Below are 26,749 nucleotides of genomic sequence, written 5' to 3'. Positions count from 1 at the left end.
AAACGAGCGGCCACTAGTGCCGTTGTCGCCCGGATTGATGGGTGAGCCAGTCCGTGGATCACCTCGAACACCCTCCGGCGCCAGGTGGCAGGGACGATGGGGCGCGGCTGACCGGACGACACATCGCACAGGATTGTCACTCCCCCAGGACCGAGAGGGACATCCTCAAGGCGGAGGCCGGAGATGGCAGTCCGGTAGGCGGGCACCTCATCGTCCGTGAGCTGTGCCGCCGCCAGAGCAGAATAGTCCATTCCGGGCGCCACCTCGAACACGGCGTTGATAGCGGGCCGGGACAATGCGTTGGCCATCCGGTTCTCTTTCCCCTTGATGTAGCAGATAGATGTCGTGTATGTAGGCCAATTGCCGCTGCTGTCGTGCGGACCAGGGATCGGAAACCTTCTGCAGGGCAAAAGTGAGCGGCTTATGGTCGGTGTAGGCGGTGAACGGGCGGCCCTCCACGAAGTAGCGAAAATGGCGCACAGCCAGGTACAGAGCCAGGAGCTCACGATCGAACGCGCTGTACTTGGTCTGCGCACTGTTGAGGTGCCGACTGAAGAAGGCCAGGGGCCGCCAACCTCCGCCCGTCAGCTGCTCCAGCACAGCACCAACCACCGACTCCGAGGCGTCCACCGTGAGAGCAGTCGGGGCATCTCCCCGCGGGTGTACCAGCAGTACGGCCCGAGCAAGGGCCTCCTTCGCGCCGTCAAAAGCTGCCTCCGCCTCGTGGGTCCACTCAACGCTCTTGTGCTGCCCACCCGCCAGAAGTTGATACAGGGGCCGCATGATGTGGGCTGCGGATGGCACGAAACGATGGTAGAATGCCACCATGCCGACAAATTCCTGCAGGCCACGCACCGTGCGTGGGCGGGGAAACCGACGGATGGCGTCGACCCTGTCAGGCAGGGGAACCGCGCCTTGCGCAGTCACGCGGTGGCCGAGGAAGTCAATTTTGTGTACCCCAAAACGGCACTTGTCCAGGTTGATGGCCAAACCATGCTCGCTGAGCCGCTGACAGAGCTGCCGAAGGTGAGCGCAGTGTTCCTGTTGCGAGCGGCTGGCCACCAGGATGTCGTCCAGGTACACGAACACGAAATCGAGGCCGCGACAAACCCCATCCATGAGGCGCTGAAAGGCCTGTGCAGCGTTTTTGAGGCCGAACGGCATCCGAGTAAACTCGTAAAGCCCGAATGGCGTGATAATCGCCGTCTTGGGCACGTCATCCGGGTGAACCGGGATCTGATTATAACCCCGTACCAGATCCACTTTTGAAAAAATTGTGGCCCCAGCCAAATGGGGCGTGAAGTCCTGGATGTGGGGTACGGGGTATCGATCCGTTGTTGTTGCAGCGTTCAGCCGTCGGTAATCCCCACAAGGTCGCCAGCCCCCGCTTGACTTGGGGACCATGTGGAGTGGGGACGCCCAAGGGCTGCTCGAAGGGCAGACGATCCCCAGGGCCTCCATCGTGCGGAATTCCCGCCGTGCCAGACGCAGTTTATCTGGTGGGAGTCGCCGTGCTCGTGCATGGAGTGGTGGGCCGGTAGTCGGGATATAATGCAACACCCCGTGGCTGGGGGTTGGTGATTGAAACTGCGGAGTGAGAATGTCCGGGAACGCAGCCAAGATCCGTGCGAATCGGGAGTCCACGGACGCCAGTGGCCGTCCCACCGGTTGGTCCATACGCAACGTGATCGGCTCCATCGTAGTGGCGTTGACCAAACGCTGACGCCCGACGTCCACCATGAGGGAATGCACCCGGAGGAAATCGGCCCCGAGCAATGGTTGGGAGACGTCGGCAATGGTGAAGTTCCATGAGAAATGGCAGGAGCCGAGCACGATGGGAACCATGCGCAGTCCATATGTGCGGATGGGGCTGCCGTTCGCCGCGGTGAGGACGGGCCCCCGCTTACCGGAACGAATGTCGGCCAGCGAAGGGGGCAGGACGCTGAGCTCCGCTCCTGTATCCACGAGGAAGCGGGTCCCGGAGCGCCGATCCCAGGCGAAAAGGCGATGAATTTGGCCGGCCGCCGCGGGGACTATTGGCAGCCGGCCCAGGCGTTTCCCGGGAATGTGCATGGCTGGCGGCATTGTTGTGCTGCAGCACCCCAGCGTTGATGGTAGTAGCACCAACGTCTCCTGTTGGAGTCACTTGGAGCTTGCCTGCTCCTGCTGGTGGTGCCTGCAGCTTGCTGGCGCTGGACTGCAGGTGCAGTACCCCTCACTGCCGCTGGGGGTGATCGTGCGGGCCGTCGGGCTGGAGCTGTCACTCCTTCCATAGCTCCCCCGCCCCACCGGAGGAAATCGGGAGCTGCTGGGGTGACGTCATCGGCGTGCCTGCTGACGGCGAGCGCGTTGACGTCATCAGGGCGCGTCGACCTCAGCGCGACCCCGTCTCTGCTGACGCCCAGCGCGCTGACGTCATCAGGGCGCGCCATCCACAGGGCGTTGGCGCGCCTCCCGAGGGCCCGAAGGTCGGCAAACGAGACGTCGGTGAGCTGCAACCGAATGTAGGCCGGCAGCAGATGCAGGTAGGTATACTCGAACAACAGGCACGGCGTGTGCCCGTCTAGTAGCGCCACCATCTCCTTTAGGAGGGTAGATGGCCGTCGGTCGCCCAGGCCCCCCATATGCAGGATCCTACCTGCCCGCTCCATCCTACTCAGTCCGTAAATCTGGAGCAGGAGCTCTTTCAGGCCGAGGTATTTATCATCGTTCGGGGGGTCTGCGAGGAAGTCCGTGACCTCCTCAACCGTGTCCTGGTCGAGGGCCCCCACCAGGTAATAGAAGCGGGTGGCATCGACCGTGATGCCCCGCAGGTTGAACTGGGCCTCCGCCTGCTGGAACCAGATGAGCGGCCGGGTGGTCCAGAAGTTGGGCAGTTTTACGGAGACCGCGTCCAGAGACAGGGCCGGGCCAGCCTGTGAGGAGGTAGGGCTTTGTCTGTTCTCCATCATGACGCCAATGGAGCGTCGGGGGTCACCAATGTAGTGCGTGGGTCTCAGAATGAAGCACGAAGTCGTGTTTTGAGAGGCACTTTTTATTATGTTCCTCCCGGTTGTAGGGAAGACCAAACGAGAGGAAGATGGCACCCAAACCCCTGCCTTTAAAGCCTCCGGCTAAGGGCCGCCTCCGGACTGAACCACTCCTGTGCCGAGGGGTTCGACACTATGATGGCACGACCCTTGGGAGCCGCCACAAAACAGTTATAATGGGTGACTTCAATCTACATATAGATTGGGTGAATCAAATTGGCAAGGGTGCTGAGGAAGAGGATTTCTTGGAATGTATGCGAGATAGTTTTCTAAACCAACATGTAGAGGAACCAACGAGAGAGCAGGCTATTCTAGACTGGGTATTGAGTAATGAGGAAGGGTTAGTTAGCAGTCTTGTTGTGCGTGGCCCCTTGGGCCAGTGACCATAATATGGTTGAGTTCTTCATTAGGATGGAGAGTGACATCGTTAATTCAGAAACAAGGGTCCTGAAGAAAGGTAACTTTGAGGGTATGAGACGTGAATTGGCCAAGATAGACTGGCGATTGATTCTTAATGGGTTGACGGTGGATATGCAATGGAAGGCATTTAAAGACTGCATGGATGAACTACAACAATTGGTCATCCCAGTTTGGCAAAAAAATAAATCAGGGAAGGTAGTGCATCCGTGGATAACAAGGGAAATCAGGGATAGTATCAAAACAAAAGATGAAGCGTACAAATTAGCCAGAAAAAGCAGCCTACCAGAGGACTGGGAGAAATTCAGAGACCAGCAGAGGAGGACAAAGAGCTTAATTAGGAAAGGGAAAATAGATTATGAAAGAAAACTGGCAGGGAACATAAAAACTGACTGCAAAAGCTTTTATAGATATGTGAAGAGAAAAAGATTAGTTAAGACAAATGTAGGTCCCTTGCAGTCAGAAACGGGTGAATTGATCATGGGGAACAAGGACATGGCAGACCAATTGAATAACTACTTTGGTTCTGTCTTCACTAAGGAAGACATAAATAATCTGCCGGAAATAGCAGGGGACCGGGGGTCAAATGAGATGGAGGAACTGAGTGAAATCCAGGTTAGCCGGGAAGTGGTGTTAGGTAAATTGAATGGATTAAAGGCCGATAAATCCCCAGGGCCAGATAGGCTGCATCCTAGAGTACTTAAGGAAGTAGCCCCAGAAATAGTGGATGCATTAGTGATAATTTTTCAAAACTCTTTAGATTCTGGAGTAGTTCCTGAGGATTGGAGGGTAGCTAATGTAACACCACTTTTTAAAAAGGGAGGGAGAGAAAACGGGGAATTACAGACCAGTTAGTCTAACGTCGGTAGTGGGGAAACTGCTAGAATCAGTTATTAAAGATGGGATAGCAGCACATTTGGAAAGTGGTGAAATCATTGGACAAAGTCATCATGGATTTATGAAGGGTAAATCATGTCTGACGAATCTTATAGAATTTTTCGAGGATGTAACTAGTAGAGTGGATAAGGGAGAACCAGTGGATGTGTTATATCTGGACTTTCAGAAGGCTTTCGACAAGGTCCCACATAAGATATTAGTATACAAACTTAAAGCATACGGTATTGGGGGTTCAGTATTGATGTGGATAGAGAACTGGCTGGCAGACAGGAAGCAAAGAGTAGGAGTAAACGGGTCCTTTTCACAATGGCAGGCAGTGACTAGTGGGGTACCGCAAGGCTCAGTTCTGGGACCCCAGCTATTTACGATATATATTAATGATTTGGACGAGGGAATTGAATGCAACATCTCCAAGTTTGCGGATGACACGAAGCTGGGGTGCAGTGTTAGCTGTGAGGAGGATGCTAGGAGGCTGCAAGGTGACTTGGATAGGCTGGGTGAGTGGGCAAATGCATGGCAGATTCAGTATAATGTGGATAAATGTGAGGTTATCCACTTTGGTGGCAAAAACAGGAAAGTAGATTATTATCTGAATGGTGGCCGATTAGGAAAGGGGGAGATGCAACGAGACCTGGGTGTCATGGTACACCAGTCATTAAAAGTAGGCATGCAGGTGCAGCAGGCAGTGAAGAAGGCGAATGGTATGTTAGCATTCATAGCAAAAGGATTTGAGTATAGGAGCAGGGAGGTTCTACTGCAGTTGTACAGGGTCTTGGTGAGACCACACCTGGAGTATTGCGTACAGTTTTGGTCTCCTAATCTGAGGAAAGACATTCTTGCCATAGAGGGAGTACAGAGAAGGTTCACCAGACTGATTCCTGGGATGTCAGGACTTTCATATGAAGAAAGACTGGATAGACTCGGTTTGTACTCGCTAGAATTTAGAAGATTGAGGGGGGATCTTATAGAAACGTACAAAATTCTTAAGGGGTTGGACAGGCTAGATGCAGGAAGATTGTTCCCGATGTTGGGGAAGTCCAGAACAAGGGGTCACAGTTTAAGGATAAAGGGGAAATCTTTTAGGACCGAGATAAGGAAAACTTTTTTCACACAGAGAGTGGTGAATCTGTGGAATTCTCTCCCGCAGAAGGTAGTTGAGGCCAGTTAATTGGCTATATTTAAGAGGGAGTTAGATGTGGCCCTTGTGGCTAAAGGGATCAGGGGGTATGGAGAGAAGGCAGGTACAGGATACTGAGTTGGATGATCAGCCATGATCATATTGAATGGCGGTGCAAGCTCGAAGGGCCGAATGGCCTACTCATGCACCTATTTTCTATGTTTTCTATGTTTCTATGTTATGTCAGCTGACTTTCTTTTAAAACAATCTCAAAGGAACGATGAAATACAAAAATCATAAAAACCAATGCCGTTGATGAACCAGTTGGAGAACAGCAAATATAGCATTTGTTAGGGGGACAGAGTGGAGATTCATTGGCAGCAAACAGGACGTGTCATCTCCCTGCACCATGGTCCTGCAGAATATTCTCAGGGGCGAGGGGGAGCAGCCAGACGTTGTTGTGCACAGTGGCACAAATGATATAGATAGGAAAAAAGATGAGGTTCTGCAATGTACATACAGGCATAAGATTAAAAAGCAGGACTTCAAGGGTAGGACACGTGAATGCGTGGCTGTGTAATCAGTGCAGGTGGTCGGGATGCAATGCAGGAGTGAGGCTGGAAGTTAGTATGGAAATCCACAAAAGCAAATTCAGCAGACAGCAGAGGCAGGACTGTTGAATTAAGTTGCACTTATTTCAACGCTAAAGGTCTGACAGGTAAGGCAGATAAACTCAGGGCATCGATAGGTATGTGCCACTGGGACCTTATGGCAATTCTAGAAAGGTTCAGGACTGGCAACTTAATGTTCCAGGTTTCAAGTGGTACAAGCGAGATAGAGATGGGGATAAACGAGGGAGAGGAGAACTGATTGTGGCTATGTATGGTATATCTGATCTGTCTGGTACCATGCAAAACAAAGTTTCCCACTGTACCTCAGTACATGTGACAATAATAAACCCAAACACATTTTGTGAAGTGGCTTTGAGCTATACCACTGATAGCCTCTCCTCTAATTATTTTGTCTGCAACAAATAACAAGCAGTCCCTTGCCTTTGGGAAGAAAGGAACATAAAAAAAATAGCAGCTGCAGCATTATTGGCTTGATGTTCATTTCAGCAAAGCATCATTTCTCTATAATAACCATATAACCATATAACAATTACAGCACGGAAACAGGCCATCTCGGCCCTACAAGTCTGTGCCGAACAACTTTTTTCCCTTTAGTCCCACCTGCCTGCACTCATACCATAACCCTCCATTCCCTTCTCATCCATATGCCTATCCAATTTATTTTTAAATGATACCAACGAACCTGCCGCCACCACTTCCACTGGAAGCTCATTCCACACCGCTACCACTCTCTGAGTAAAGAAGTTCCCCCTCATGTTACCCCTAAACTTCTGTCCCTTAATTCTGAAGTCATGTCCTCTTGTTTGAATCTTCCCTATTCTCAAAGGGAAAAGCTTGATCACGTCAACTCTGTCTATCCCTCTCATCATTTTAAAGACCTCTATCAAGTCCCCCATTAACCTTCTGCGCTCCAGAGAATAAAGACCTAACTTATTCAACCTATCTCTGTAACTTAGTTGTTGAAACCCAAGCAACATTCTAGTAAATCTCCTCTGTACTCTCTCTATTTTGTTGACATCCTTCCTATAATTGGGCGACCAAAATTGTACACCATACTCCAGATTTGGTCTCACCAATACAATTTTAACATTACAATCAGCAACACTCATTTCTCAAAACCCAATAGTGCAGAGATATAAAATAAACACTTAACAGCAAATAACAAATTGAACATTTTTACACAATGTTAAAAAGGTAAAAAAGATTGGAAAATATTTTGCCAGAAAACCAAAAAGATCCTGCTAAGATTCCACGGCAATAATCCGGTTGATACTATCGAAAGGTTACCCATTTCAGTGCAAACCTATTGTTATTGCAACAGATTTTAGTCAATGAAATCATAGCTCAGTATATTTCTTACATATTGGCTACACACTGCAGATAAATATAGTTATAGGCTAAAAAGTACTTTTTACACAAAAAATTGAAAATCTTTCAATACTTTGATTACTTACAGGTTTTCCTCCTTCATTTTTCTGTATATGTCAAACTGGTAATCTCCTTGACCATGGAAGGTATCGTCCTCCGAGGAAAGATCACAAAAGTGCACAACATCTGGGAGGACAGATTATTGTGGAGCAAAAGAAAAATGAGTATTGGAAATATATAATGAATGAGACATTCAAAACACATTATAAATTAAAACTAAATGTTTTAAACTCTAAGATGCCATTAGACTTCAACTTATTCTTTAGACTTTACTTTAGATTTAGAGATATAGTGTAGAATCAGGCCCTTCAGCCCACCAAGTCCGTGCTGATCCAAAATCACCCCGTACACTTACACTATCCTACACAAGGGACAGTTTACAATTTTACTGAAGCCAATTAACCTACAAACTCTACATCTTTGGAGTGTGGGAGGAAAGCAGAGCACCCGGAGAAAACCCACGTGGTCACAGGATGAATGTACAAACTTCGTACAGACAGCACCCGTAGTCAGGATCGAGCCCAAATCTTTGGCGCTGCAAGGCAGCAACTCTACCATTGCGCCACTGTGCCACCCCCGATTCCTGCAGTAGCTTTTCGATTTGATGTTCATACTGTCAGGGACTCATAAACGATTTAAAGTGATATAATTTATTTAATTGTACTCATCAACATTTATTAAATGAATTAATCCTCTACCCATGAAATTATTTGATCCTTTACTTCATGCTATAGTATCACAGATACACCATTTATTTTCTATTGTCTAGCGTTGCCTACACCTCAAATGTACTACTGACTGTTAACTGCTATGGCACACTCCTGTTCTCATAAAGCCTTTTATGATTGAATAAAATAAGGATGATTGTCAGGATGACTTAAATGATGAAATTCTGGAAAAGTGGAGACAATATTTACATAACCAAGTGTTTGTAGATGACAAATGATCTGTGTAGAAGCTGAAACAGTAAAATAAATGTGTTGTTGGAGGAACTCATCAGGTCAGGCAGTATCTGCAGAGGGAAATACACAGTTGATATTTTGGATTGAGACTGTTCATCTGGATATGAAAGTGAAATGTCTCAACAGGAACAATAACTTCCATTTAACTCCACATGCTGCCCGACCTGAAGTTTCTCTAGCAGCTTATTTTTTGCCTTGGGTTCCAGGATCTAAAGTCTCTTGTATCATCTCTCATAAACATACACTCATTACCTTAATGATTATTGTGATCAACTTCACTGCCTCTGCATCCCACTGAAAGTGGAATGATTCAGAAGGCTTTTTATAATAACTATTGTTATATAAACAGCTTTATTGATCGTGGAATAGAAATATACTTTTTAATGAAATTATGTTTAACATCATTTAAACTGCAGGTCACTTTTTAATTCCAAGTCTGGATAGCATAGTTTAGTAAAGATGCCAATGCCTTGGAAACGGAGCAGTAGAGTTGATGCACTTTAGTTATGTAATAGGACTAGGAAAGTTGCAATTGTTTTCCTCAGAACAGATAAGAAAAGATTTAACAAATGCATTCAACATTTTGCAAGGTTTTGACAGTGTAAATAAGAAGAAACCGTTTCTTCCGACAAAAGTTGGTATCAAAAGGACAGATCAAAATTACTTGACAAAGTTTTGGAAGCAAATCAAAAATGCAAAATGTATTACAATCAAGGTATAGGACTTTCCCCCTGAGGAAACTGAAGAATGCAATAATCTTTGACTGAAGATCTGACACAGGTAAAGTGTGTCAAATAACCTGTATGTGCATCATTCCCTATTACTGTTGTTCCTCAAAAGAACACATCAGAATAAACAGCTCCAATTCTGAAATATGTCACCAGAGGAGTGAGACAAGGAAGGAATTCTTAATATTTCCAGCAGTATCTCACAAAGATACAGATAATTGCTGTCAATGTTTAGTGGATATGTCCACGATATATGACACAGCAGCCCATTCCTAAAGATACGGTGAAGCCAACAGCAATGCTTGGAGATTTGATTGGGAGAGAAGAGGCAAGTTGATGAAAGTAAAAAATGCATCAACATTTTTACAACTCATTCTAATAATGTATCAACATTTAAAAAGAAAAAACTAGGTACAATCTATACATTGCTATAACAGATTCCAACAACTTTACATCCATTGATCTTAATTTTAATGGTTGGATAGAGATCGATGGGTATTGCAAGTGATTCCCCAGCTAGGGCATGCTACCTGTAGAAACACCATATGAAACATATCATCTTGTTACACAAACTAAGCATTTTCTTGACCAGTGATTGATCCACAAATGTTTGATTATAGGCGACTGCCCTTGTTTTACAATTTGAAATTTAGCCTCAAGTTCCAAGAACAGAATAGCCTCAAGGCGAAGGGAGGTGTGGGCAAAGTACGTTTAGGTTCATTTTGCAATGGTGCTCTATAGAGGTTTATTTATATTATCAGGACTTACAAATTCTTCAAATTATGTGTAAAGCATAATTTGCTACTTTGTTCTGGTTAAACAATCGCTACAATTGTAAGCAATAGTACACACAAACATTCTTTCTCACAGAATTTTGGGAACATCAACTGAAGTAACTGTATGGACAATAATCCCTGAATTTTGTTAATTAATCGTCCATGTCTGATCAGGCTTTCAGCAAATGAAACTGCCTGTTATCTTGGAAAAAAAACCTGCTCATATTTCTGAATTAGAGAATAGGATCCAGTAAAATAATAGAAGTCAAAAAAATATATTATTTTCCCTGCAAAGAATGAAAGGAATGTTAAATTAAAAATATTAAAACGTTTTGCATAATCGTGCAAATTGCAGTTAAACCAATGATGATTCATGGGCTTAGATTAAGTTCTCATTCTTGGCTAAGCAGTAAAAGGTTAATATTAAACTAAAAAATATTTTGAATTGTAATTTATTTCAAATTAATGTGTTTCAGTCACATGATGCGTGGTGAAAAACTGTGCAATCACATACACAGCATTATTTAAAACAAAATAGTCACAATGCACAAAATACATAACTTTGTCAGTATACATTTTAATATCACTAACCTTCTCCCATTCTTGATAGGGTAAAATCAATAATATGAGCTACATATCCATGTGTGTTAATATTGAAAGATTTCCCACACAATCTGTATTCAACTTGCTTGATGCCAGTTTTCTTGACAAGTATATTACCCCAGTGCAAGTCTCTGAAATTGAATTCAAATGATTACTTCGATATAACAATTATCAAAAACCAAATTGCTTTTAAAAATATACCCAAGGTCCAAATTCCTGAAGTGGGAAGGCAGAATGCCATGTGATCTGAGCAAGGACTCCATAATATGAAGCAAAATCAAGAATTCTCAGGTTAACACTCAAGAATAATTTCCACAAATGGCAAAACAAAAGCACGGGTACTTTTTGTTGATCAGATTTGGAATATTAGGGGCTACCAATGGAATCATGTGTCTCTGGCATTAACCCTACAAGATCCAAAATGGGTTTAGTTTAGAGATACTGCGCGGGAACAGGCCCTTTGGCCCACCGGGTCCGCGCCAACCAGCGGTCCCCGCACATTAACACTATACTACACCCACTAGAGACAATTTTTACATTTACCAAGCCAATTAACATACAAACCCATATGTCTTTGGAGTGTGGGAGGAAACCAAAGATCTTGGAGAAAACGCACACAGATCACGGAGAGATCGTAAAAACTCCGTACAGACAGCACCCGTAGTCGGGATGGAACCCGGGTCTCCGGCGCTGCATTCACTGTAAGGCAGCAATTCTATCGCTGCGCCACCGTGACGTGTCTTTAATGAGACCCACGTGCACACTTCATATTAAACCTATTCCAATATCAGATACAAGGACGATTTCTTAGTCGAAATAAGGATAGGACATTGGTCTATGACATGACAATGCAGTGGGATAGACTTCGTACTCACTCATCAGATAATACAATATTTTGACACATTTCCAGGGATGAAATGCTTTGCATTGATGTTTATGTTCAAATAAAATAAATGACTACAATCTAAAGTTGTGCAACAACAACTCCCCCCAAATCATCGGCATATACCGTTACTATCAAGCTTTCAGAATCTCCTAATCAATCAAACATGAACCAGGGTCCATCTGAAGAAGGGTCTCGACCCAAAACTTCACCCATTCCTTCCCTCCAGAGATGCTGCCTGTCCCGCTGAGCTACTCCAGCTTTTTGTGCCTATCTTCGGTTTAAACCAGAATCTGCAGTTCCTTCTTAAACATGAACCAGTCCTAATTTGCCATGAAAGATTACACACTAATAATACTGCCATCAGTTTATTTAAATACCTGGAAATTAAGGTAGAATGCACTACAGACATTTAACTCTCAATTTCATATCTGTACCAGTGCAAGAGGAAAATTAACATCTAAAGAAACATGCACTCTCTATTGGAGATCATGAACAAACAACGGGATGATTTTAAACCTTTTAACCCACACTGATGCCAATGGACTATTGAAACTACAGGCATTGCAGAGATCAGCAAAAGTCTGTCATCTGAGTCTTTGGTATTTCATCTGCTGCATTTCAGCACCATTACACGTTAATTTTGGCAGAGCTATAGACTTGGTTCTATCAGATTAAGTTCAGGAATCCTAGTCCATCAATCACTGGAGTTTCTAGTATACTCTTTCTGCTTTATAACATTTCCAATTTCCATTAACTTCCCAAATTCTTTCTAAGCATTTCCGTTGTGCACATCTTTCCACAAAAATCGATGCTCCAATCGCTCCAAGCAGGTTCTGTGACAGTAACACGGTGAAAAAGATTTTATCAATGGCACATCTGAAATGCTGATTATGACTGGACTGAACTATCCCTTCTCATCCTGCTTGACCTGTCTGCAGTCTTTTGACACAATTGACACTATCTTCCTCCTTTGCCAATATTTAATCAGGCAATGCCATTACTTTAAAATTCATATCCTCATGCTCAAAACCCTCCATGGCCTTGCCCTCTGTCATCTTTGTGGCTGCTTAAAAGCTTACAACCCTCCAAGATCGATCCAGTCTTAGAGAAACCCCTTGGTAATCTGTCGCGTTAGAAGTTCAACATATGACCCAATTACCAAGGGAGCTTACTTCAATCTATCCAACATCACTCACCTCTATCTCAACATCAGCTAAACTAGCAAAGCCTCCCAATCACCACCCCTCGTAAACTTCAGCACCCAAACTTCACAGCTCAGATTTTAACACACCAAGACGTCTAATACCTATGTCACAATCATGTCACTCTAACAATGCCTTAATTCAAAAAAATCATTCCCTGGTTAACATACCCTTCCACAGCATCATTCCCATACCTCTGTAACAAATGCCAGCTTTATAAATCTCCCATATCTGCACTTCTTCAATGTTAGCCTCCAGCAGTCTCATTTTAATGAAGCCATCATGACACCCACTACCTCACCTGTCTAAGCCCAAAGCCCTGAGATATCCTCAAAGCTCTCATCTTTTGGTGCTCTGATAATACATAGAACATAGAAAGTACAGCCGACAATGATTGTGCCCAACATGATGCCCAGCCAAACTGATCTCCGGTCTGCACGTGATCCATATGTCGTGGAGTAGACTGAGACTGACTCCCCTTCCCACCCACCCCAAATCTTGGCACATCCCCAATCCTTGCCACTCGCCACTTTAATTTCATGTTTCATGTATTTTGTGTTTTTATGACCTTTGGCAGATCAATTTCCATCCTGGGATAAATAAAGTTCTATCGTATTGTATATCCCACTATTCCCCGCATTACCATATACCTATCCAAAAGCCTCTTTTGTATCTGCTTCCACCAGCACCCCATGGAATCTATTCCAGGCCAATAGATTTGCCACACATATCTCCATTAAACCTTCCCCCTCTCACCTTATTACTATGCCCTCTAGTGTTGGACATTTCCACCCTGGGGAAAAAGGTTCTGACTGTCAACCCTACCTATGCCTCAATTTTGTATACTCTAGTCTCCCCTCAACCTCTGATGTTCCAGAGAAAACAAACCAAATCTATCCAACCTCTTCCTGGTGCTGAAATTCTCTAATTTGGGCAGCATTCTGATAAACCACATCTACACCCTCTCCAAAACTTCCACATCTTTCCTGCAATGGGGCGACCAGAGGTGCATGCAATATTTAAATGCGGCTTAACCAAAGTCCCATAAAGCTGCAACATGACTTCCTAACTCTTGTACTCAATGCCCCTAGCAATGAAGGCAAGCAGACCACTTCTTACCACTCTATTTACTTGTGTTGCTACTTTTACTGAACTACGAACTTGGACTCCAAGATTCCTCTGCACATCAGTGCTGTTAAGGGCTTTGCTTTTAACTGTATACTCTCTCCTTACATTCAACATCCCAAAATGCATTTGGTGAGGTTAAACTCCAAATATCATTTCCCCACCCATTTTTGCAGCTGGTGTGGTTTGATGGCAAATTTTGTAAAGTTGTTTACAATGTAAAAGACACTGCGTAGATTGTTATTGTTTGGCAAATTTTGGAAGGAAAGTGCAAAAGTATTCATATTACTCTCTCGATCAGAATTCCCTGACTTCACATAGTATTAAATAAAAATTAAAGTTCACAAAAACATCAATGTTTATTCAGAAACAACAGGTCATGAAAAGAGGTGCATGCAATTAAAAAAAATAAACGTTCTAAGCTCTCTTCATGAACAGATCCCACCATTAGCATAATGGTTGATAATGCACAAAACAGTTGGAAAAACTGAATATAAAGACGATAAACTCCTAATATCTGAGGACAGGAAAAAATTTGGCTAGGGTATTGGTTGCTAAATTCACATCCATTATAAACCAGCCATTGGCTACTTCAGTAAGAAATTAGATTACAAATGGCATTCTTAGACCCAATCATTGTGGTCCCCAATATCCTTACTCTGAAAATGTATTCAAGTCACTAAGCTAAATCCACACGTTCAAGTCGTAAATGTGTAACGTAGTATTGATGAGGGTTCATTTGTAGACGAGGCTTATTATTTTACAACGGTTAATGAAAAATCCTTCCTCCCTTCCCTACCTGTGCTCAAAATGCAAAGAGCTTTCAGCCACAGCCAAGGATGCAGTTACTTGATGCAATATACTTCTTGCTTCTTCAAGGGAAGGTATCTAGAGAAATAGGTTGATGCAATAAACTCAATGAGGAACAGTCAGAAATATAATAAATGATAGAATTGCAATTCAAGCAAAGATAAGAAAATATTTTTAAAATTACCTTTGTTTCCATACTTTCTAGATCACAACCACCATAATCAAATTCAAAAATTATGTAAAGTTGCTCATTCTGTAATTCATCTAGAGAAAATACATTTCACAATGTTAAGAATTTTCAATAATGTGGGGAATTTACGAAACAAACAAGCCCTTGAATCATTGAATGACTATGGAAAATTTTAAATGTGACATTAGCAATTCAGAACAGATTCCAAAAGATTAAATCCTTGCTATTATTAACTAAATTTATTACAGCAGAAATGGAAAATTCTTCCCTGCTGCTTTTCCCTCCATTTTATATTATTCAATAAGCTTTTTTAAATTGCTTCTTTTGTTACAATTTATTGTACAAATACTTTGCTTGGATTGATTTGTAAAACCTCACACTTCATTTACAGCAGGGAGCAATTATTTGCCTGCTGAATATTCAAAACCAATAGTAGCACACTTGGGGAGTGAATGGTTTCATGACTCATTTTAAATGCAGTTAAACTTTTTTTGTAAAACAATATTTGGTAATTTATAAGCTATAGAATCAAGCAACAAAGAAAAATTGCAGAATACATATGCATTTATCCCCACACATGAAGAAGTAAAAGTAGAACAGAACAGATAAAAAGCTTAAAGAAAATAAGTAAAAATTGCCAGAAAGACTCAAGTTTTCTATGCTTCGGTATTCATTTAAATGTTGTAAAAAAGTATATTCTGATTTTGCTGAAAAATATATAAAATTAGTTGTATTATCAATGGCATCAAAGCACCTCAAGCAATATAGCCATTCAATATTCTATTCAGGATGGATGTGGAGTGGAGAATTTCAGGGCTAATTTTACAGGTAGACAGTCAATAAACTTGAAATCAGAGCAAAGTTGTTAAATATCCAGAGCAGAAGTTGTCTACAAGGTAGTTATAATTTCAGGAGGTGAATATCTGCAATTTTTCAAGGGCAGTGACCAAGACCTAAACGTCGTCAGCTATTTCTGTCATAATCTTTTTTCAATCACAGGGTGAAGTGGGACATTTGCTGATGATTGTTGCACAGAAGTTCATTCCACGATGCAATATTAAACTTAATTTAAAAAGTTAGTAAAATCACACATTTCTGGGTTTCACACAATGCAGGCTTGGTTAGGAAAGATTAGGCAAGGCAAGGCAAGGCAACTTTATTTATATAGCACATTTCATACACGAGGCAGACTCAAAGTGCTTCACATAAAAACATGTCATACAATAAATGAAATAATAAAATGAAATAAAATAGAAGAACTAAAAGAAAAGAAAAACAAAATTAAAAATGCATTATAAAAAGTGCAAAAGTTAAAAGTGCAATGTAGTTAAGATTTAGCTGAAAGCTAAAGTAAACATAAAAGTTTTCAGTCTTGTTTTAAAAGTGGTCAAAGTTGAGGCAAGTCTTAAATCTTCAGGAAGTTTATTCCAGCTATTTGTTGCATAGTAACTAAATCCTGCTTTCCCATGTTTTGTATTTACTCTGGGAATCACTAGCAGATTGGTTTCAGAAGATCTTAGCGGTCTAGAAGGCTTATATAGTGGAAGCATGTCAGTGATATACTTTGGCCCTAAACCATGTAGTGATTTATAGGTGAGCAGCAGGATTTTAAAATCAATTCTCTGACATACAGGGAGCCGATGTAAGGATTTAAGAATTGGTGTAATATGCTCAAATTTTTTGGTCTTTGTTAGAACTCTAGCAACAGCGTTCTGAACAAGCTGTAGCTGCCTGACAGTTTTTTTTGGAAGACCTGCAAGGAGACCGTTGCAATAATCTAGCCTACTATTAATAAAGGCATGTACAAGTTTTTCTAAATCTTGAGCTGACATGAGTCCTCTTAATCTTGCTATGTTTTTGAGGTGATAGTAGGCCGATTTTGTTACTGATTTGATGTGACTGTCGAAATTTAAATCTGAATCCATAATGACCCCAAGATTTCTGGCTTTGTTTGAAGTTTTCAGGGACAGAGAGTGAAGGTGTTGGGTTACTTTAAGCCTTTCTTTTTTAGCACCAAAAACAATTATCTCCGTTTTGTCCTTATTTAGTTGGAGAAAATTTTGGCACATCCAGTCTTTGACTTGCTCAATGCACTGGCACAACAGATCTATGGGGCGATAATCATTTGGTGATAGCGCTACATAGATTTGAGTGTCATCGGCATAGCAGTGGTGGTCAATATTATTATATCGCATGATTTGCCCTAGTGGGAGCATGTAGATGTTGAATAAAGAGGGCCCTAAGATCGAACCTTGCGGTACTCCACACGTCACGTTGGTTGGTTCTGATACAAAGTCTCCAATGGAAACAAAATAGTTCCTATCTTGTAAATATGACCTGAACCAACTTAAGACTGTGCCTGAGAGCCCCACCCATTTTTCCAACCTGTCCAAAAGTATTGAGTGATCAACAGTGTCGAATGCAGCACTGAGATCTAATAGCATTAATATTGAAACTTTGCCAGAGTCTGTGTTAAGACGGATGTCGTTTACAACTTTAATAAGAGCGGTCTCGGTGCTATGAAGAGGTCGAAATCCTGACTGGAAGTTGTCGTAGCAGCCAGTTGAAGCCAGGAATTGATTAAGTTGCTGGAGGACAACTTTCTCAATGATTTTGCTTATGAAAGATAGGTTTGAAATTGGTCTATAGTTGTTAATAATAGAGGCATCTAGGCTCCGCTTTAGGACAAAAATACGTGAAAAATTGATTATTTAACAAAAGTATACATAATGATTAAGGTCCAAAATTGTAACAAATTCTAACCAATGGTTTACAGTGACATCTAGATTAACAGAAGATAGATGCAAAATGCTGGAGTAACTCAGCGGGACTCAGCATCTTTGGAAAGAAGGAATGGGTGATGTTTTTCGGGCTGAGACCCTTTTTCAGACTGGGGAAAGGGGGTCTAGAGCTACAGTGCCCTCCATAATGTTTGGGGCAAAGACCCATCATTTATTTATTTGCCTCTGTATTCCACAATTTGAGATTTGTAATAACAAAAATCACATGTAGTTAAAGTGCACATTGTCAGATTTTAATAAAGGCCATTTTTAGAAATGTTGGTTTCACCATGTAGAAATTACAGCAGTGTTTATACATAGTCCCCTTATTTCAGGGCACCATAATGTTTGGGACACAGCAATGTCATGTAAATGAAAGTAGTCATGTTTAGTATTTTGTTGCATATCCTTTGCATGCATTGACTGCTTAAAGTCTGTGATTCATGGACATCACCAGTTGCTGGGTGTCTTCTCTGGTGATGCTCTGCCAGGCCTGTATTGCAGCCATGTTTAGCTTATGCTTGTATTTGTTGGATGCATTAATGGCATAAATCAGAATTTTCTTTATACAAAGCTTACAAATGACTTTCAGAAGTAGCTCAAAGTTAAACTGCATCTGCCTATCCCAAGTTTGGAAGTATTCATATTTATTCTCAAAATGTGTCAAACACATTTAAGTGCAAGAGAAACAAGGTTTTTTGTAGCACCGCAGGAAAACGCAACCACTATGCTCACCTGGACGATCATTTTCAGAAGTCTTGATTCGATTATATTTGTCCCAAGCTTGTAGAAGCTCTGCAGGGTAAGAATCTTTGACACAGTGCACACTATAAAACAAGGACACTTATTTTACTTTATACAATATTTATAATAAAGATCACAGAGTTTAGAGTTTTTTTAAATAGGTACAATATTCCAAGTACCTTTTGGCATTGACAAACTAACAAATTTGGCATTACAATTGGCACGGAAGAAGCAGACACCGTTTCCCGTGAACTTCAGAAAACATAACTTCTCCTGCATCTGAAGTGTTCTAGGTCATCGAGAAATACCCAGCCAATCTCAATCAATGGTGAAAAGAGTCTCTGACATGCTGGGCTTTATCAGTAAGATTATTGAGTATTGAATTTGGGATGTTATGTTGCAGTTGCATAAAATATTGGTGAGGTTGCACTCGAGTATTGTGTTTGATTTTTGTCATCTTCCAGTAGGAAAGATGGCATGAAGCTGGAAAGTGTATAGAAAAGGTGTATAAAGATGTTGCTCCCCCACCCTCTTTCTGAGTGGGGAATTAAGAACTATAGAGCATAGGCTTAACATGAGTGGGGAAAGATTTCATAAAAACCAGAGTGGTAAAGTTTCACACAGAGGATGGTGTATGTACGAAATGAATGCAGAGAACGTGTTTGAGGCAGGCTCAATAACTACATTTAAAAGGTACATGAATGAGAAAGGTTTAGAGGGATATTGGTCATACACCAGGCAAATGGGACTAACTTAGTTGGCCACTTGATCAGCTTGGATGAGTTGGAGCAAAGTTGCTACCATAATGTATGACTAATGGGCCTGTCCCACTTAGGCGACTTTTTAGACAATTGCAGGAGATTCAATGGTCGCCACATGTTTGCGGGTGGTTGCGGGGTAGTCGCCGTCATGGTCGTGAGGAGATTCCGCATTCTGGGAATTTGTAGCGGACTCATTATGTGGTGCAACTAGAATTAAGCCGCCATGGAGAGTAGCGAGAATTCTCGTGCCGTAGGTGGGTCGCCAGGAGGTCGAAGGTTATAGCCAGTGGTGACCGGTGAATTTCATTGGCTCATTGGGGGAAGAAAACGTAAGCAGTAGGGCGTGTGTGTGTGTGTAGGTGTGTGTGCAGGGGTGTGTGTAGGTGTGTGTGTAGGTGTGTGTGTGTGTAGGGGTGTGTGTAGGTGTGTAGGTTAGTGTGTAGGTGTGTGTATAGGTGTGTGTGTGTGTCGGGGGGGGGTGTGCGTGTGTGCGTAGTGGTGTGTGTGTGTGTGTGTGTGTGTGTGTGTGTGTGTGTGTGTGTGTGTGTGTGTGTGTGTGTGTGTGTGTGTAGGTGTGTGTGTGTGTGTGTGTGTATGTAGGTGTGTGTGTGTGTGTAGGTGTGTGTGTGTGTGCGCGTAGGTGTGCGCGTAGGTGTGTAAGCGTGTGTGCGCGTGTAGGTGTGTGTGTGTGCGCGCGCGCTTAGGTGTGTGTGCAGGTGTGTGTGCACGATGGGCAGGCATTATCTCATTTTCCTCCAAATGTCAAAGGTACTAAATGGATTGCAATAACTGGCTTTGCACCTTCCCCCTAAAGCCATTCACTAACTACAAAATTAGCAAGTGATAGAAAGCGACGAATAATGGTAAATTGTTATGTTTGTTTTGGATTGAAGAGGTCAGATGTCCCCAAGTGTTGGCAATGGATCTACTGTTTCTGAATTATGGCTCTGCACCCGTCAGATCAAAAACACACATGGATGTTTGAAGACGACATCAAATGCAAATAGTAAACAGTAAGAACCAGGACAGAATGCAAAATGTTTAAATGCATTGCAGATTAAATTTGACGAGGGAAGTGTGAGGTAATATATTTTGATTGGTAAAGCAAAGAGAAGCAGTGTAAAATGTATGGTAGCATTTCAAAAGGAACATGAAATAGAAAGACTTAGGGTTATATGCACACAAATATTTGAAGGCAGAAGAAATCACAATAATTTATTTATCTTAGACATTTCATTATTGGCAAAACTGAGACCGATTAAATGACAGTTTCGATGTGCTGAATGCCATTTTCTTTACTTGAAAAATCCATTTAATATTTCCTTTACTGTTTATGCCAATATCAGTGAAATTAACAGAGCCATTTTTTTTTCAATTGCCATTTTGTTATGGTTAATGAAGTAGACTCAAATCTATCAGAAAATAAAATGTTGTTACGTGACTAGAATCACAATTCTTTTGATACAAATGTCATGAAATCACACCCAGATGAAGTAGGCTAGCATTAAAATCCCATGCCCCCAATATTCCACCACCCATCAATAAAGGTGCAAAACTCTAAAGACAGAGTGGATCCAAAAGTGTGTGCAATAAAAGAAGGTTCTGTCAACTTTTATTAAACAACAATTGCAAAGCACAAATGCACTAAAATTGAATCTGTGATACATAAGTGCACTTACGAATGTAGACAAATAAATCCAAAGGTGCAATTTTCACTTTCTTCACGCAACTGACTCAGTTTCCTAAGGGTAAGAAAATGATTTCCAATTCGGATATCTATTTGCATACAGTGTTTAAAAAACACAAAATAACTCCACCAAAAATTGGGTCGTGCATTTGAATATTCAAAATTGGGTAAATCAGTTTAAGAAATGCAACTTTATACACCTCTATAACACCGCCCCTCAGCCTCTTACGCTCCAAGGAATAAAGTTCGAGACCACACATTCTCACCCGGAAACTTGGTCCCTCAAGTTCTAGCAATATCCTCATAAATCTGTTCTGCACCCTTTCCAGCTTAATGCCATCTTTCCTGTAGCAGAACAACCAGAACTGAATACAATACTCCAAGTGGAAATTTATCAACATCTTAATAAAAAGACACAAAATGCTGGAGTAACTCAGCAGGTTTGGCAGCATCCCTGGAGAACATGGATAGGTGACATTTCAAGTTGGGACCCTTCTTCAGACTGATTGTGGGAGATTAGACACGGTGCATACTGTGAAGAATCAGTCAGCCAGGAAACAAACAAAGAGGGAAGATTGGTGAAATAATGTGCTGTGCTGACTTGCATGTATTAAAGGGGTTGCAGTAGCCTGGGAGACTTTCTGCAAATGGGACTTCACAGTCAGATTCATTTGACCATTATTCTATCTCCTTGCGTCATTCCATTTCCCATGAAGTGACAACTGAAGTCTACTCCAAGTGCAACCTCACCAACATCTTAAAATAAAAGACACAAAACGCTGGAGTAACTCAGGAGGTCAGGCAGCATTCCTGGATAGGTTAAGTTTCCGGTCGGGATCTTAAAGAGCCTGTCCCATTTTCACGACCTAATTCACGACCTTTTTTACACGTGGACATTTGTCAACATGTTGAAAAAACTCCCCGACTAACTTGATGCCACGAGTACCTACGACCTGCATCATGACATACCTACAACCTCGTGACGACCATGTTGTGAGTACGAGTCAAGGACAAACTCAGCAGAGGTCGTGAATTAGGTCGTGAAAGTGGGACAGGCCCTTTACACATCTTGTACATGTGCAACATGACATCCCGACAACTACTCTCAATGCCCTGACTGATGCAGTGTGCCAAAATCCCTTTTCACCACCCTATCAACTTGTGATTCCACTTTCAGGAAACCATGTACTTAACCTCCAAGTTCCCTCTGTTCTACAACACTTCCTGGGACTCTACCGTTCATGGTGAAAGTCCTAACTAGTTTCCAAAATGTAATACCTCGTGCATATGAATTGAACACCATTTTCCATTCTTTGAGAATGTTCTATAACATTCAGGGAAGCAACACACCATCTTCGAGTCCCATTTGCTTCCACAGAATCTCCTGTCTGTCCTGCAAACTATCAAACCTTTCCTTATTAAGCCCTTTGTCCTCCTCTGCTGGACTGAATTTCTCCCAGTCCTCTGGTAGGCTGCTTTTCTGGCTAATTTGTATGCTTCTTCTTTTGTTTTGATACTATCTCTGATTTCCCTTGTTATCCACGGATGCACTACCTTCCCTGATTTATTCTTTTGCCAAACTGGGATGAACAATTGTTGTAGTTCATCCATGCAGCCTTTAAATGCCTTCCATTGCATATCCACCGTCAACCCTTTAAGAATCAATTGCCAGTCTATCATTTTTCTCATACCCTCAAAGTTACCTTTCTTTACGTTCAGAACCCTTGTTTCTGAATTAATTATGTCACTCTCCATCCTAACGAAGAACTCAACCATATTATGGTCACTCTTGCACAACAAAACTGCTAACTAACCCTTCCTCATTACTCAATACCCAGTCTAGAATAGCCTGCTCTCTCGTTGGTTCCTCTACATGTTGGTTTAGAAAACTATCCCGCATACATTCCAAGAAATCCTCTTCCTCAGCACCCCTGCCAATTTGATTCACTCAATCTATATGTAGATTGAAGTCACCCATTATAACTGTTTTACCTTTGTTGCACGCATTTCTAATTTCGTTTGATGCCATCCCCAACTCCATTACTACTGTTAGGTGGCCTGTACACAACTCCCACTAGCGTTTTCTGCCCCTTAGTGTTTCGCAGCTCTACCTATATTGATTCCACATCCTCCAAGCTAATGTCCTTCCTTTCTATTGCGGTAATCTCCTCTCTAACCAGCAATGCTACCTCGCCTCCTTTTCTGTCTATCCCTCCTGAATATTGAATATCTCTGGATGTTCAACTCCCAGCCTTGGTCACCCTGGAGCCATGTCTCCGTGATCCCAACTATATCATAGTCATTAATAGCTATCTGCACATTCAACTCATCTACCTTATTACGAATGCTCCTTGCATTGAGAGACAAAGCCTTCAGGCTTGTTTTTACAACACTCTTACCCCTTATACTATTATGTTGAAAAGTGGCCCTTTTTAATTTTTGCCCTGGATTTGTCTGCCTGCCACTTTTACTTTTCACCCTGCTACCTATTGCTTCTACCCTCATTTTACACCCCTCTGTCTCTGCTCACACATTTAAGAAACCCACCACCTCTTATTCTCTGTTTATTATCTTTTTCTTCTTTCCTCCCTACATGTTGGGTCTGAGTGCTTCCCTTCTCTGCCTCCTGCCTCACACTCTGTCTACTAGCTTTCTCTATTTGAGTCCCTCCCCCCAACTGTTCTAGTTTAAAGTCTCCCCAGTAGCCTTTGCAAATCTCCCCGCCAGGATATTGGTCCCCCTCGGGTTCAAGTGCAACCCGTCCTTTTTGTACAGGTCACACAATCCCCAAAAGAGGTCCCAATGATCCAGAAACTTGAATCCCTGCCCTCTGCACCAGTCCTTCAGCCACGCATTTATCCTCCAACTCGCTCCATTCCTACTCTCGCTGTCGCGTGGCACAGGCGGTAATCCTGAGATTGTTGCCTTTGCGGTCCTTTTCCTTAACTCTCTTCCTAACTCCCTAAATTCTCCCTTCAGGACCTCTTCTCTTTTTCTACCTATGTCATTGTCTGTTAGGTTAGACAAGCACACCTCTTCAACCCTCACCCTGAACACCGGCGTTCCACAGGGCTGTGTGCTGAGCCCCCTCCTCTACTCCCTCTTCACCTATGACTGCACACCTTGTCATGGTACTATCACCATCATCAAGTATGCAGGTGATACAACGGTGATCGGCCTCATCAGCAACAACGATGAGTTGGCCTACAGGGGGGAGGTCCAGCACTTAGCAGCATGGTGCGCTGCCAACAACCTGGCCCTTAACTCCAAGAAGACCAAGGAGCTCATTGTAGACTTCAGGAAGTCCAGGGGCGGCACGCACACCCCCATCCACATTAACGGGACGGAGGTGGAACGTGTTTCTAGCTTCAGGTTCCTGGGTGTTAACATCTCCGATGACCTCTCTTGGACCCACAATACCTCAACTCTGATCAAGAAGGCTCACCAGCGTCTCTTCTTCCTGAGGAGACTGAAGAAGGTCCATCTGTCTCCTCAGATCCTGGTGAACTTCTACCACTGCACCATCGAGAGCATCCTTACCAACTGTATCACAGTATGGTATGGCAACTGCTCTGTCTCCGACTGGAAGGCATTGCAGAGGGTGGTGAAAATTGCCCAACGCATCACCGGTTCCTCGCTCCCCTCCATTGAGTCTGTCCAAAGCAAGCGTTGTTTGCGGAGGGCGCTCAGCATCGCCAAGGACTGCTCTCACCCCAACCATGGACTGTTTACCCTCCTACCATCCGGGAGGCGCTACAGGTCTCTCAGTTGCCGGACCAGCAGGTCCAGGAACAGCTTCTTCCCGGCGGCTGTCACTCTACTCAACAACGTACCTCGGTGACTGCCAATCACCCCCCCCCCCCGGACACTCCTCCCACAGGAAAAACACTATGTCTGTATATATGCTAATGTAAATATTTATTCAAATCATATGCTATGTCGCTCTTCCAGGGAGATGCTAAATGCATTTCGTTGTCTCTGTACTGTACACGGACAATGACAATTAAAGTTGAATCTGAATCTGAATCTGAATCATTGGTACCTATCCCTGTAGATAGGGTGGTAGGGTGGTAAAGGAAAGCTTTTGGTGTGCTGGCCTTTATAAATCAGAGCATTGAGTATAGAAGTTGGGATGTAATGTTAAAATTGTACAAGGCATTGGTGAGGCCAATTCTGGAGTATGGTGTACAATTTTGGTCGCCAAATTATAGGAAGGATGTCAACAAAATAGAGAGAGTACAGAGGAGATTTACTAGAATGTTGCCTGGGTTTCAGCAACTAAGTTACAGAGAAAGGTTGAACAAGTTAGGGCTTTATTCTTTGGAGCGCAGAAGGTTAAGGGTGGACTTGATAGAGGTTTTTAAAATGATGAGAGGGATAGACAGAGTTGACGTGGAAAAGCTTTTCCCACTGAGAGTAGGAAAGATTCAAACAAGGGGACATGACTTGAGAATTAAGGGACTGAAGTTTAGGGGTAACATGAGGGGGAACTTCTTTACTCAGAGAGTGGTAGCTGTGTGGAATGAGCTTCCAGTGAAGGTGGTGGAGGCAGGTTCGTTTTTATCATTTAAAAATAAATTGGATAGTTATATGGATGGGAAAGGAATGGAGGGTTATGGTCTGAGCGCAGGTATATGGGACTAGGGGAGATTATGTGTTCGGCACGGACTAGAAGGGTCGAGATGGCCTGTTTCCGTGCTGTAATTGTTATATGGTTATATGGTTATATGTACCACGACCTCAGGCTCCTCTCCCTCCCATTTCAGGATATCTTGGACACGTTCAGACACATCCCAGACCCTGGCACCAGGGAGGCAAACTACCATCCGGGTCTCCCGACTGCGTCCACAGAATCGCCTGTCTGACCCCCTAACTATAGAGTCCCCTATTACTACTGCCCTCCTCTTCTTTTCCTTACCCTTCTGAGCAACAGGGCCGGCCTCTGTACCGGAGGCCCGGCCGCTGTCGCTATCCCCAGGTAGGCTGTCCCCCCCCCAACAGTACACAAACAGGAGTACTTATTATCAAGGTGTACAGCCACTGGGGTACTCTCTAGTCCCTGCCTCTGCCCCTCCTAACCGTGACCCACTTGTCTGCCTCCCGTGGTCTTGGAGTGACCACCTCTCTGTAACTCCTCTCTATGACCTCCTCGCTCTCCCTGACCAGACGGAGGTCATCGAGCTGCTGCTCCAGGTTCCTAATACGGTCCCTTAGGAGCCCCATCTCGACGCACCTGGCGCAGATGTGGACGTCTGGAAGGCTATCAGACTCCATGACCTCCCACATCTGACATCCAGAACAGTAAACTACTCTGGCACTCATTCTCCCCCTTTACCCAGGATACAATACAAAGTGCTGGAAGAAATCAGCAGGGATCTGACTCCCAATCAGCTGCTTTCTCTAGCCTGCTTTCTCTAGCCCGCTTCCACCAATCAGCGGCTTCCTCAAGCCCACTTGTTTTGAAATGCTAATGGATCGTTACAGATTTGGGTTCTTCCTCCCACACCAACGGCTCCTGGGGGACCTCATTGAAACTTACCGAATAGTGTAAGGCCTGGATAGAGTGGATGTGGAGAGGACGTCTCCACATGTGAGGGAGTCGAGGACAAGAGGACGTAGCCTCAGAATGAAAGGACATTCCTTTAGGAAGATGCGGAGGAATTTCTTTAGTCAGAAGGTGGTCAATCTGTGGAATTCATTGCCACAGAAGGCTGTAGAGGACATCAATGGATATTTTTAAGGCAGAGATAGATTCTTGATTAACACGGGTGTCAGGGATTATGGGGAGAAGGCAGGACAATGGGGTTACAAGGGAAAGATAGATTGAATGGCAGAGTAGACTTGATGGGCCAAATGGCAGGGGCTTACTACTGCCCCCCACTGTCACCCTGGCTGTGCTAAGATGAAAAGGAAAAGTCAAGTCAATTTCATCCTATCTTACCTTCACCCTCTTCTCAGTCTCCTCACTAATGCCT

The 26,749-nt window shown here is 43.4% G+C and overlaps 1 protein-coding gene across 1 annotated transcript in view; it reads right to left on the bottom strand.

The window, feature by feature from the left end:
- Window positions 1-26,749, bottom strand: part of haspin (histone H3 associated protein kinase) — a 79,248-nt gene that overhangs the window by 2,700 nt on the left and 49,799 nt on the right. Inside the window, exons 9-14 of the mRNA XM_033026042.1 lie at window positions 20,767-20,829; window positions 18,318-18,409; window positions 14,797-14,876; window positions 14,602-14,690; window positions 10,578-10,720; window positions 7,547-7,646 (exon numbers count right to left, since the gene is read on the bottom strand). Coding sequence (XP_032881933.1) covers window positions 7,547-7,646; window positions 10,578-10,720; window positions 14,602-14,690; window positions 14,797-14,876; window positions 18,318-18,409; window positions 20,767-20,829 — 567 coding nt within the window. The remainder of the gene's footprint in view (window positions 1-7,546; window positions 7,647-10,577; window positions 10,721-14,601; window positions 14,691-14,796; window positions 14,877-18,317; window positions 18,410-20,766; window positions 20,830-26,749) is intronic.

This window comes from Amblyraja radiata, chromosome 1, assembly GCF_010909765.2.
Source record: "Amblyraja radiata isolate CabotCenter1 chromosome 1, sAmbRad1.1.pri, whole genome shotgun sequence".
NCBI classification, from domain to species: Eukaryota; Metazoa; Chordata; class Chondrichthyes; order Rajiformes; family Rajidae; genus Amblyraja; species Amblyraja radiata.
Note: the sequence above shows the minus strand (reverse complement) of the source record. Positions and strands in the feature narration are given on the sequence as shown.